This window comes from Stegostoma tigrinum, chromosome 35 (genome assembly GCF_030684315.1).
Source record: "Stegostoma tigrinum isolate sSteTig4 chromosome 35, sSteTig4.hap1, whole genome shotgun sequence".
Classification (NCBI taxonomy): domain Eukaryota; kingdom Metazoa; phylum Chordata; class Chondrichthyes; order Orectolobiformes; family Stegostomatidae; genus Stegostoma; species Stegostoma tigrinum.
Window position 1 is genome coordinate 16,930,469 of NC_081388.1, and position 12,344 is coordinate 16,942,812.

Genomic DNA, 12,344 nt, shown 5'->3' on the forward strand with positions numbered 1-12,344 from the left:
AGTTTATGAATGAAAAATAATTATCGTGTAATGGAGGACATCGCCCTTCAAGAGAAACAATTTCTTCTTTTTTAAAATGTATGCAAACTGGGACAGGGGATTCAAAGTTGAGGGCATGATGATACTTGAGATTCATTGAAAGTTAAATCACCAACTTTTATTTGGGCATAAGGTATGACCGTGAATATAAACAAGATAAGATCACTTACAGAATTCCAGGCTGTTGTAGAGTCTTAGACCATACAGCGCGGAAACAGACCTTTCGGTCCAAACATTCTATGCCCAATATAGTCTCAAACTAAACTTGTCCTACCTGCCTGACCCTGGCCCATATCCCTCCAAACCTTTCCTATTCATGTACTTATCCAAATGTCTTTTAAACATTGTAATTGAGCCCATAGCCATCACCTCCTTCGGAAAGTTCATTCCACACGTGAGCCATCCTCTGTGCAAAAAAAAAGCCTCTCGTGCCTTCTTTAAATCTCTCTCTCTCATTTTAAAAATGTGCTCCCGATCTCCCCCCTCCCAAGGAACAGACAGCTACCATATACCCATCATTATCGTACAAACTTCTTGCTCTTCATAAATGGATTTGAATTTCTCCTACTTTTAAAATCCGACTTCAGCTTTTTTTTTATTCAAAAGTTCTCTTACACACAACTGAATGGTTTTTAACTTCAGCTTATAGATGTGGATACATGGACAGAGCGAGGATAACCCTACATTGGGACATCACGTCCATTCCAACAGCAGCATCTGCACCGAGGCCAGTTGTGTGATTTTGGGGAGTGGGGATAGGGTTGTATTCTCCGCATCTCAGTTTTGCAAAACAAAAATCAAAACTTTTGGAGGCGCTGCGGTTGACTTTATCGGGGAGGGTCTTAAGGCGGAGCGAAGAGTTGTCCTTCAGAGTGAGAAATGCACTGCCTTGTTAAAGTGCCGGGGAGTTTAGTGCTTTGTGATGGGTAGCGAGGGCACAGAGAGCGAGAACTTCATTCAGCACTGTTTCTGCAGCGTCCTGCAAAGGCCACTGTGTGACGGTAGGAAACGATTTGACTTTTGTCAACTGACCCTTTAACTTTGCAAAAGCCCATCGCATGAGAATTCTCAACGAAGGGGCTGACTTCTTCTGGATGTAAAATTTCAGACCTCCCTGTCCCAAGTCTGTGTAACGTGTACTGTTCTTTACTCGCGAAGGGCGAGGGAGCCCTCAGCTGCCCTATTTCGTTCGTGGACCCAGCCAGCTGATTGACTGTAGGAGGCGTCACAACCAGCTAATTGGACTGCTATATGCTGGAGAGGTGAGGGGTGTCCTGTCTCGTCTGGATGCTTTCATAGGGAACTTTGTACTGAAGTGGGGATTGGATGCTAATCCTTCTGTCCGATAAAATTAGGAATATTTGGGGCTACTAATGCCATTTTATGGGATCATCCCATTTCCCCCAGCCTGGGCACTGGATGAAGACATTTTGCATTTGTATAGCATCTTTTTAATGCAGCAAAGCAGCCAGAGGTGCTCGATAATCAGGCAAAGAAAAACTGACACTGAGACATTTTAGGTGACCAAAGGTTTCTTTTTGAAGAAGTGGGTATTAGGTGGACTTGAAAGAAAGTTAAAAGGTGAAGAGGTTTTAAGAGAAAGTTCCAGACAGTGGGCGAGGTCAATGAGGAGGGTATGGGGTGCCCATCACAGAGCCAAGGAAGTGAGGGTTGCAAAGAAGTCAGAATGGAGAGATACAGAAGGAAATATGGAGAGGGATGTGGATACAAGTTTTTATAAAATTGAGGAATGGGACCAGGAACCAACCTGGAACCTGCTTCAGATTTATACATTGATTTGACTACTGAGAAAGGAAATATTTCCATTGAGGGAGCGCAATGAAGGTTTGTCAGACTTGTTCCTGGGATGGTGAGACTGCCTAGCGATGAGAGATTGGCCAAATTTGGCCTGTGTTCTATACAGTTTTGAAGCATGAGAGGTGATCTCATTGAAACTTACAAAATATGTAACAGGACAGACAGCACTGATGCAGGTAAAATGTTTCCTCTGATTGGGGAGGCTAGAACCAGGGCACACAACTTAAAATCAAAGGAGGATTTCACATCATTAGGAGATGAGGAGAATTTATGTTTACTCAGAGGGTTTCAAACTGATGGAATTTTCTATCACAGAGGGCTGAGGGAGTTTGGTCTTTGAAAGGTAGAGATTGATAGATTTCTGATTACTAGTGGTGTACAGGGTTATGGGGATGGGTCAGTAAAAGGGTTTGATCAGCCATAATCAGACTGAATAGTAGCCATGATGTGGAGATGCTGGTGTTGGACTGGGGTGGGGAAAGTCAGAAGTCACACCACACCAGGTTGTAGTCCTTTGCTTTTCCTTTATTCATTCAGCAATTAATGCCCACCCTAAGTTGCCCAAATGACAGCTCAGAATCAACTGCATTGCTGTGGATCACATGTAGGCCAGACTAGGTAAGGATGGCAGTTTCCTTCCTTAAAGGGCATTAGTGAACCAGATGGGCTTTCCCCAACAATTGGTAATGGATTCCTGGTCATCATTAGATTCTTAATTCCAGATATTTTATTGAACTCAAATTCCACCATCTGCTGTAGTGGGATTTGAACCCAGAATGTTATCGGGGTCGCTGGATTCACAGTCCAGCAATAATACCACTGAGCCATCAGCTCCCCTACGAGTCCTACAGGTTTATTTAAAATCACAAGCTTTCAGAGTGCTGCTCCTTCATCAGGTGAATGGTGGGGAGGAGTCACTGTGCTAAATGGCCTACTTTGTTCCTATATTTGACTGGCCTGTTTAGAACGAGTCACTGAGCCATTGCAACAGCCCTAATCTCACTGCAGCCTGTGGCATCCATCTCCAAATCTGGTGGCATTATAAGGAAACTTCTTTCACAAATACTAAACCCTTCTCAGGTTTGATTTTGAGGAGGTTAAGGATTAAATAAGAATGTGTGACATCAGGTATTTTCAGAGATGATGGCCCAGGCTGTTGAAGATTTCTGCATCTCTGCAGAATGAGTGTGGGAGAAAGCTGATGACCACAACCAGGTTGTATGGAAATTAGTAACAGATTCTCCAGCAATGTTTGCGTGAGTTCCTTTGTTCAATTTGTTGTTAATTAGGTTTGAAGTTTGACCCTGAATTGTAGACACACCATCTTCAAACAATAGTGATTGCAACTCAAAACTGTGTATATCTGACCAAACTGTGGGATCATTTTAACTTTGGCTGATAGTGTAATTTGGGCAATTTTGAACAAGCCATTCTTCCAGCATTTCTTACAATATGAATGAAAGTCGGGAGAAATGTATAATGAGCAGGCTGTAATCAAAAATGCCTGTGTTACACGACTGGCCAAAGAAAAGACTGTTTCCCTTGTTTGGTATCGACTATATATCGTTCAGAGGCTCATTCAGGTGCACTGAAAGGAGTCTGGGGACATTTACATTGCCTAGGCTTCAGTAAGCTCATTGTCAGCAGTGGGCTTCCTTTTTGCAATGAACAAAAGTTGTGATGCAAAATACAACGTAACGAGCAGATAAAGTTCCTAACTTATCAGTAAAAGAAGAATATCACCTGTAATGTGCATTATATTGAGCAGATTAACCCTTCAAGATAATATTTTTATAGAAGAGAGTAGCAGAACCATATAGTACCATATAACACGGGAATTTCGGAACAGGAGTGGATCTTGATTCCAGATCATAGGTCATCATTTACTTCAATGCCAATCTTTCTGGGATATCTACAAATCTGTTGACCTCTGTATTGAATATACTCAATAACTGAACTTCCACAGCCCTCTGGAGTAGACAGTTCCAAAGATTCACCACCTGCTAACTGAAGACTTCCCTCCTTCCCTCCTTGTTCCTAATCTGTGACTCTGTCTTCTGTTCCTGTCCCAGCCTATAACCAGGGGATGTGTCCTTTCTGCATCTACAGTGTCTAAGCCCTGTAAGAATTTCCAATGCTTCAATGAGACCACCTCTGATTTTTCTAAACATTAGAGAAAACACACCCAGTCTCCATAATTTCTCCACATAGGACAATCTGGCTGTACCTGGAATTAGAATGGTGAACCTCTGCTGCATTCACTCCACGACAAGTAAATCCTTCATCAAAACTGTACATGATACTTCAGATGCAGGCTCAATGAGGCTTTATGCAATTGCAGCAACACTTTATAAATTACATTCTAACAATGTATGTAAGACTCTTGCAAGGAGTTAAGGGCTACGGGGAGAGTGCCGGTAAGTGGAATTGAAATGCCCATCAGCCATGGTTAAATGGTGGAGTGGACTCGATGGGTCGAATGGCCTTACTTTCACTCCTATGTCTTATGGTCTTACAGTTGGAAGAGTTATAAAAGGTTTATCTTTATCTTTATCTGAAAGGAATATGAGTTTGCAAGTCTACATGCTGTAGGAATACCGTAGACTTAGCGTCTTCCTTGTGTGATCCAGCCCAGCTTGCAGGAACATCATTCATAAAGTCAGGAGGTATGGGATACAGGGTGATTTGGCTGTCTGGATTCAGAATTAGTCGGCTGGGAGGCAGAGAGTGGTTGTAGATGGTAAGTATTCTGCCTGGAGGTCAGTGCTGAGTGGTGTCCCGCAGGGCTCTGTCTTGCGCCTCTGCTCTTTGTAGTTTTTATAAATGACTTGGATGAGGAGGTTGAGGGGTGGGTTAGTATGTTTGCTGATGACACAAAGGTTGGATGTGCCGTTGATAGTATCGAGGGCTATTGCAGGCTTCAGCGAGACATTGACAGAATGCAGAGCTGGGCTGAGAAATGGCAGATGGAGTTCAACCTGGATAAATGCAAAGTGATGCATTTTGGAAGGTCGAACTTAAATGCTGAATATAGGATTAAAGGCAGGATTCTCGGCAGTGTGGAGGAACAGCGGGATCTTGGTGTTCAAGTGCATAGCTCCCTCTAAGTTGCCACCCAGGTGCATAAGATTGTTAAGAAAGCATATGGTGTTTTGGCTTTCATTAACAGGGGGCTGGAGTTTAAGAACCGCGAGGTTATGCTGCAGCTCTACAAGACCCTGGTGAGACCACACTTGGAATATTGTATCCAGTTCTGGTCGCCCTATTATAGGAAAGATGTGGAGGCTTTGGAGAGGGTGCAAAGGAGGTTTACCAGGATTCTGCCTGGACTGGAGGGCTTGTCTTACAAGGAGAGGTTGACTGAGCTCGGACTTTTCTCTCTGGAGAGAAGGAGGAAGAGAGGTGACCTGATCGAGGTGTACAAGGTAATGAGAGGCATGGATAGAGTCGATAACCAGAGACTTTTCCCCAGGGCAGGACTGACTGCCACGAGGGGTCATAGTTTTAAGGTGTTAGGAGGAAGGTATAGAGGAGACGTCAGAGGGAGATTCTTCACCCAGAGAGTTGTGAGCGCATGGAATAGTTTACCAGTGGTAGTTGTGGAAGCGGAGTCATTAGTGACATTTAAGCGACTGCTCGACATGCACATGGACAGCAGTGAATCGAGGGGAATGTCGTTTAGGTTATTTTATTTTTGGATTAGGATTATTCCACGGCACAACATCGTGGGACGAAGGGCCTGTACTGTGCTGTACTTTTCTATGTTCTATCTAACACAGCTGATCTCCTTGAATCATGGATCTGGATCCAACATTGGGTTTAGGAGGATACTTTCTATTGTGCAAATGCACGAGACTTGGGCACCTGAATAAGCTGGAATCCAGTACATTGACAGTGATTGAATGGATTGCCCTTGAGGAGCTGACATTGAGATGTTGCCGTGAACAGCTGTAGTCCCAAGTGGTTCAGTCCATCCACAGAGCACCCACCTGCAGGGAGATGAATTGGGTTCCTTCCTGGTCACTAGTCCTGTGCTCTGGATGCCAGGGCTAGCCAGGATCACTTATGGTGGCTACTGTGGAATCTTAGAATGGTCACAGCACTAAAGGAGGACATTCAGCCTATTGTGTCCATGCCAGTTCTCTGCAAGAGAGACTCAGTTCATCCCACTCCCATGTCTTTTCCCTTTGGCTCTGCAATGCTTTTTTCCTGTTCAGATTATTATTCCATTCCCATTTGAAAGCTACGATTGAATTACCATTTAAATAATATTCAGCTGCTCAGCCAAAGCGCATAACATTTCATCTTCCCATTATCCATGATTTTGTCCATTCACTTAACTATGTCTCCCTGTAAACTCTTTGTATTATCCTCACCACTTGCCTTCCTACCTGTTTTTGTGTCATCGACAAACTTGGTGATAGTACATTCACTTTCCTCATCCATGTTACTAATATTAATTACAAATAATCGTGGGCTTAGCACTGATCCCTGTGTCACTCCATCAGTTACAGGTTGTCATTCCTGAAAATGCCTCCCTTATCCTAAATCTATGCCTTCGATGAGTTAGCCAATCCTCTATACATACATACTATTCCCAACACTGCAGTAACTTAACATCTCATCGCTGCCACTTGTGCTGGGAGCCTGTTGTGCTGGTTGGCTGTTGTGTTGAAGCTGGGTAGGGATGAGTTGTCTTTAAGTTGAATGCAACAGAATAAAACATTTTGGGCAGCATGGTGGCTCAATGGTTAGCGCTGTTATGTCACAGAGCCAGGGGCCTGAGTTCGATTCCAACCTCGGGCAAATGTCTGTGTGTGTGGAGTTTGCACATTCTCCCTGTGTCTGCGTGGGTTTCCTCTGAGTGCTCCAGTTTCCTCCCACAGTCCAAAGATGTGCAGGCTAGGTGCATTGGCCACGCTAAGTTGCCCGTTGTATTCTGGGTGGTGTAGATTAGGTGGGTTACAGGGGGATAGGTCTGGGCAGGATGCTCCAAGTGCCAGTGTGGACTTGTTGGGCTGAAGGGCCTATTTCCACACTGTAGGGATTCTATGATTCTATTCTGTACGGTACCTTTTCAAACAGCTTTTGGAAATCCAAATACATTATATGTAGTGGTTCCCCTTTGTCTATCCTGAAGCTGGACCAGTGTCTTGTACAGTTTATTATAACTCCCTTGCTTTTGTACTGTCTGACTCTGCCAATAAAGCCTAAGATATTCCCCTGGCCTGTCTGCTCCTGTGCCACTTGGAACATATTTGATAATTTTGTATTGCCTCTTCTCATTCCTCCTCCCAAAATTTACAATTTACAATCCATCCTGAAGAAGAGCAGCTATGTTTTTGAGAAACTACGCCTGTGTGTGAGATTGTATTATTTTGAGAGTCTGGTGGTAAAGGTAGGTGGGACATTAAAGATAATTTCTCAGTTGCTTGTCATGGCTTTTAAAAGTGAAACTCTCTTTTTTTCCTAGATCTTTTCAGTCGAACAGAAGCTGCCCAGGGGGACATCAAAAGTTTAAATCGCATTTGGATCTCCTGACTTCCTGAAGGTCAACAGCTTTTGAGGCACAGATTCTAGATCCCTCAGAAATATTTCCAGCCACTGGTATGATTGATTTGTCAGCCTCTTGCTGGAGCTCGTCACCTTTCTCCCTTTTTTAAAGGAATTGTTTATTTGTTCGCATGTTGCTATTATTGCCCGTCTGTATTTGTCCTGACTAAGGTGGTGGTGAGCTGCCTTCTAGGACTGCTGCAGTCTGTGTGCTGTAGACAGACCCACACTGTCATTGGGGAGGCAACTCTTTTCAGCTTCTCAAACCTGTTCCTTTATTCAATTAGATTACAGCTCACCTGTACCCCAACTTCCCTCTCTGATATAGGGACACCCAGTGTGCTGTAGGAAAGAGAGTTCTGGGATTTTAACCCAATGACAGTGAAGGAACAGTGATACACTTCCAAGTCAGGATGATGAGTTGCTTGGAGAGGAACTTGGATTGGGTGGTGTTCCCATGTATCTGCTGCCCGTGTCCTCCAGGTGATAGCAGTCATTGGTTTGGAAGGTGCTGCAAAGGACCCTTTATGAGTTGTTGCAGCTACAGTGTATTTAACTGTGTGCTTTCCATTCTCTGTTGCTCAGTGTGAGCTCCAACACAATTGGCGCTTATGTTTTAGTCTTGTAACATTGAATTCCTAAGTGCCTAAACTTCTCTCTCCTCTACCTCCCACAGAAAGCTTCCTCCATCTCTCTGTCTGTCTGCCTCTCTCTCTGTTGCTCACAGTCTCTGGTAACTCAAGGGATGACCATCACCTATACAGCGCGGGTGGCTAATGTCCGCTTTTGCAGTTTTTCCAAACTGCTGGTTCTCTGGAAAGGCAGCATCTACAAACTCCTCTACAAAGAATTCCTCGTCTTCTCCTTCATGTACGCAGTACTCAGTGTTGCCTACAGGTTAGTAACTGCTCCTCGAGAGCTGAGTAAACCTGCTCTGTGTTGTTTGCTATTCCATCGTAGCTTTTGACAGCTGTGCTGCTTGTACTGAGCATCAAGGTAGGAGCTTGGTTGCGGGTAATTTGAACAAATCCCGCTATGGGCTGTTTGAGTCTCCCTGAAGACCTGATGTTCAGGAAGAGGCAAATTGTTAACCTTCTGATGCTGCTTGAAGTGAAACGTCAGGAAGATGTGAGCTTAGATGTGATGACCCTCATGTTTGAATAGCTTGCTGATGCTCAACTATTACATGAAGAATGATTGTTTGTGCGTGGCACTGGGAGGCACCTGAGGGTGAGTGAGGGGAAGGCTGTTGACATTTATTATGCAGTGGCCTGTCAAAAATGATGGTGACTTCACATCATTAACTTTTGAGGATGTAGGGGGCAGAGTAGGCAAGAAAGAGAGAGGGCTTTGAGATGCTTCAGTTTCTTTTCCTCTTCCCTTCCTGATTTGGTCTGGAGGCTTAGAAAAACCTGCTCGGTACATTTCCCCTAATGTGTCGCCTTATGAAGTCGGTGGATTAACAAGAACATTCAAATTAAGAAACAGAGGCATTTTGAATCTGGAACCAAATCACTTTGACCTCCAGATAAAGCAGCCATGTGCCCAAAAAAACTGAATTGTGGACCAACAACTTCAGGTACAAGGGTTTAAACTTAAGTAGCTGAATCTGGGATAAGTTCGGAATAAGTTAATTTTGGAAGGGTTGTCTCTGTTGACTATGGGCACTGTCAGCTTCACTTATAAACTCTCATAAATGCACTTCTCCCTGAACTTCATCCACCTCTCCTCAACTATGAGATGGAGTAAGGGTGCTTCCTTCTCTCTTTGATTAACCATGAAAAATGGTCCTGGTTAATCTCAGAGTTTGTATGCAGAGATGTCTGAATGGTCACTAGGGGCTGGTTGACTGAAAATATGCAGAGTAACATAGCTACTGAAAACAAAAAAATGCTGGAAATCACAACAGGTCAGGCAGCATCTGTGGAGAGAGAGCAAGCTACCGTTTCGAGTATAGATGGCTCTTTAGCAGAGCAAGTGAGTTTGTTGATTGTAGATCAGAGAATTATTGCAATGTTGAAAGAGGTCATTTGTCCCATCATAACTGCACTGCTTTTATCATTGGTTATCAATTGCTTTTAATTATATACAAGCGAGAGGGCATTAATTGAGGTTTCACATATAGTCTTAAAGAATGGAGGAAAACCTTTAAGCCCGTCCTGTCCCTGCTGGTAAGCTTGAGCACATATGAGGAGACACCTACTGTAACTGTGCTGCTATTGAGTTTGGAGGCATGTGCTTGTACTTTTCCATTCTGTAAATAAATGTAAGACTGAGTAGAGATTGGCTCCAATGCTACCCTTTGTTAATTGGCTTTCTATAATTTAACAAGTTTAGCAAAAAACAGGATAATTGGAATGTTACCCAAAGGGAATTCTTTGGGGCAAATAAGGAACAGGTGGATAAACATTAGAAATGGAGAAAGATACAGAACAACAATGTGACAGAGTGAGCAGAGCTATGTGATCAGTTTTGGATTGCTCCCTGATGGGTTGAATGGTTTCCTTGTATAACGATCTTTGGTTGGAAGCTGGTAATGGAAAAATAGTTAATTCGATTTAAAGATTTTCTCTTATTTATCATTTCATTTTTATTGCTGCAAAAGGTTTGTGCTGATTGAGGAGCAGAAGAGGTATTTTGAGAAACTGGCCCTGTACTGCAATCACTATGCTAACCTAATCCCTATGGCTTTTGTACTCGGTAGGTTATTTCTTAATCTGTGTTCTCCTGTTTGATTTATTCTGTTCCCCCAACTTTTACCCGAACCTCTGGATGCACCAGTTTGTCTGCTCTCGTCACCTGATCTAAATCCTCTTGCCTTGCTGTCCTGTAATTAGGAATAATTGGGAAGTAGGTTAGAGGTGACCTCTGCTAATTAAAAGCTTGTTTCCAATTTCCCAAATGTTCTGGCCAGAAGTTCACCATTTAGGACTTATTGTGAACAAGCTCCCTGTGAGTTTTCACCCCCCCCGCTCTTCGTAAACTTTGGCAACATCAATGCAACTCCACAGCAACTATCCTTATGGGTCTGCTGGTGGCTAGTATTGTGGTGAGTGGCAGTGACACTAGGAGCAGATGTACACACTGTCCTCTCCAAAACATTAATAATCCTCTAGATGTATGACTGGCATCGGCAGTCATGTTGGACACAATGTCCCCTCCCTCTCCCAAGAATTTAGGGTGGACTTTGACCCCTCCCCACCCCTTTCAACCACTCATAAGGGTTACCCAGTGTGCTGCTGAGCTCAGATGGGAGACTGGTCTCTGACCTGTCCCATGGAAGCTGGTATAAGACCATACGATATAAGAGCAGAATTAGGCCATTTGGCCCATTATGACTGCTCCATCATTCCAGCATGGCTGATATGCTTCTCAGTCCCATTCTCCTGCTTTCTCCCTGTGATCCTTGATCTCTTTCATAGACCAAAAAAACATATCTGTCTTAAAGATGCTCAATAACTTGGCCTCCACAGCCCTCTGTGGCAATGAGGTCCACAGGTTCACCACCTTCTGGCCGAAGAAATTCCTCCCCACCTCAGTTTCTAAAGGTCCCCTCACTCTGAGGCTGCGCCCTCAGACCCTAGTCTCTCCTACAGATGGAAGCATCTTCTCCATGTCGACTCTATCCAGGGCAGTGTTGCCATTGTTTTCAGAGCAAGTGGACAGGAAGAAGAAGTTAGCTATGAGTGAAAATGGGCTTATTCCCCGCTGTTATTAGACTTCTGAATGGACCTCTCAAATTTTTAATTTAAAGTTGATCTTGCTGTTTGCGCACCTTCTCTGCAGCCGTAACATTATATTCTTTGCTCTGTGCTGTTGCCCTAATGCACTTTGTATGGTATAATATGCCTGTACTGCACACAAAACAAAACTTGTCACTGTTCTTAGGTACATGTGAAATAATAAATCAAATCAAATTAAATCAAAATGATGAAGGTGGAACCCTCTTTGTGAACCCCATCTGTCTATGGTCTATCAGAGAGAATTCCTCTTCTTCACATTGATGGAGAAGCCAACAGAGGAATTAATCTGCCTGGAGGCAGCTGGAGGGTGAGGGTCACATTCAGAGGATCATGTTATCCCCTGAAATCAATGGAGTACCAGCAAATGTCAGCATCCGTACACTAAGATGTTGGAGTGTAGCAGACCAAACGTGGGTGACAGGAACAGATGGTGCATTTATCCTAAAGCAATGAAGATCATTTTGACAAGGTGTCTTTCGAGCAAAGGCCTAATTCCTGAGGGTGGTCCCATTTGCCATGCCGTATTAGGGCACATGCAGCAGCTCAGATGCACAGTTAAGTTCTTTGTTTCTTGACCCCTTCTAACTCCAGCGCCCACCCTGCAAATATCTGGAGTCATCCGCAGCTGAGATATTATTTTGCTGGAAGAGAAACCTCCAGTGGTTCAAGGCCACTCCTCAATTATTCCCTGCTCCCCCAACCTGGTGTCCTTGCCCACATTGGCACCACAAGTAGCACATCTGCAACAATAGAACAAATGGATTATTCATTGCATCGTGGTTTGTGGGACTCTACGTTCAAGGTAGCCATTGTATCAGATTGTGTAAAGGGACAATGGTGATGTAGCGGGAACTTTGCTGGATGGGTAATCGGAAAAACCCAGGTTAATGTTACGAGGACATGGGTTCAGATCCTAGCACGGCAGATTAACTATCTGGAGTTTAAATCCGTATATGATTCCAGATATTGTAATGTCTGAAATGACCTAGCAACCCTCTCAGTTCAAGGGCAATTAGGGATGGGCAAGAAATGCTGTTTGGGCCAGCTTTGCCCGCATCCCCAAGAAAGACTAGAGAGAAAAGACAGGTCCCATGAATTTCCACACATGTCCAAGAGCCAACAGAAGTTGAGGAATGATGGGCAGCAATAACTTAAGTGAGGTGCAGTCATCATTTACCATCTTATTTACCA

General features: G+C 43.8%; 1 protein-coding gene across 2 annotated transcripts in view; it reads left to right on the forward strand.

Moving 5' to 3' along the window:
• Positions 1-948: 948 nt before the first annotated feature.
• best2 (bestrophin 2) overlaps positions 949-12,344 on the forward strand; it is a 29,350-nt gene continuing 17,954 nt past the window's right edge. For both annotated transcript variants that reach the window (XM_048521979.2, XM_048521980.2), the window contains exons 1-4: positions 949-1,040; positions 7,331-7,464; positions 8,087-8,307; positions 10,016-10,110. In XM_048521979.2, coding sequence (XP_048377936.2) covers positions 8,156-8,307; positions 10,016-10,110 — 247 coding nt within the window. In that variant the 5' untranslated portion in view covers positions 949-1,040; positions 7,331-7,464; positions 8,087-8,155. The remainder of the gene's footprint in view (positions 1,041-7,330; positions 7,465-8,086; positions 8,308-10,015; positions 10,111-12,344) is intronic.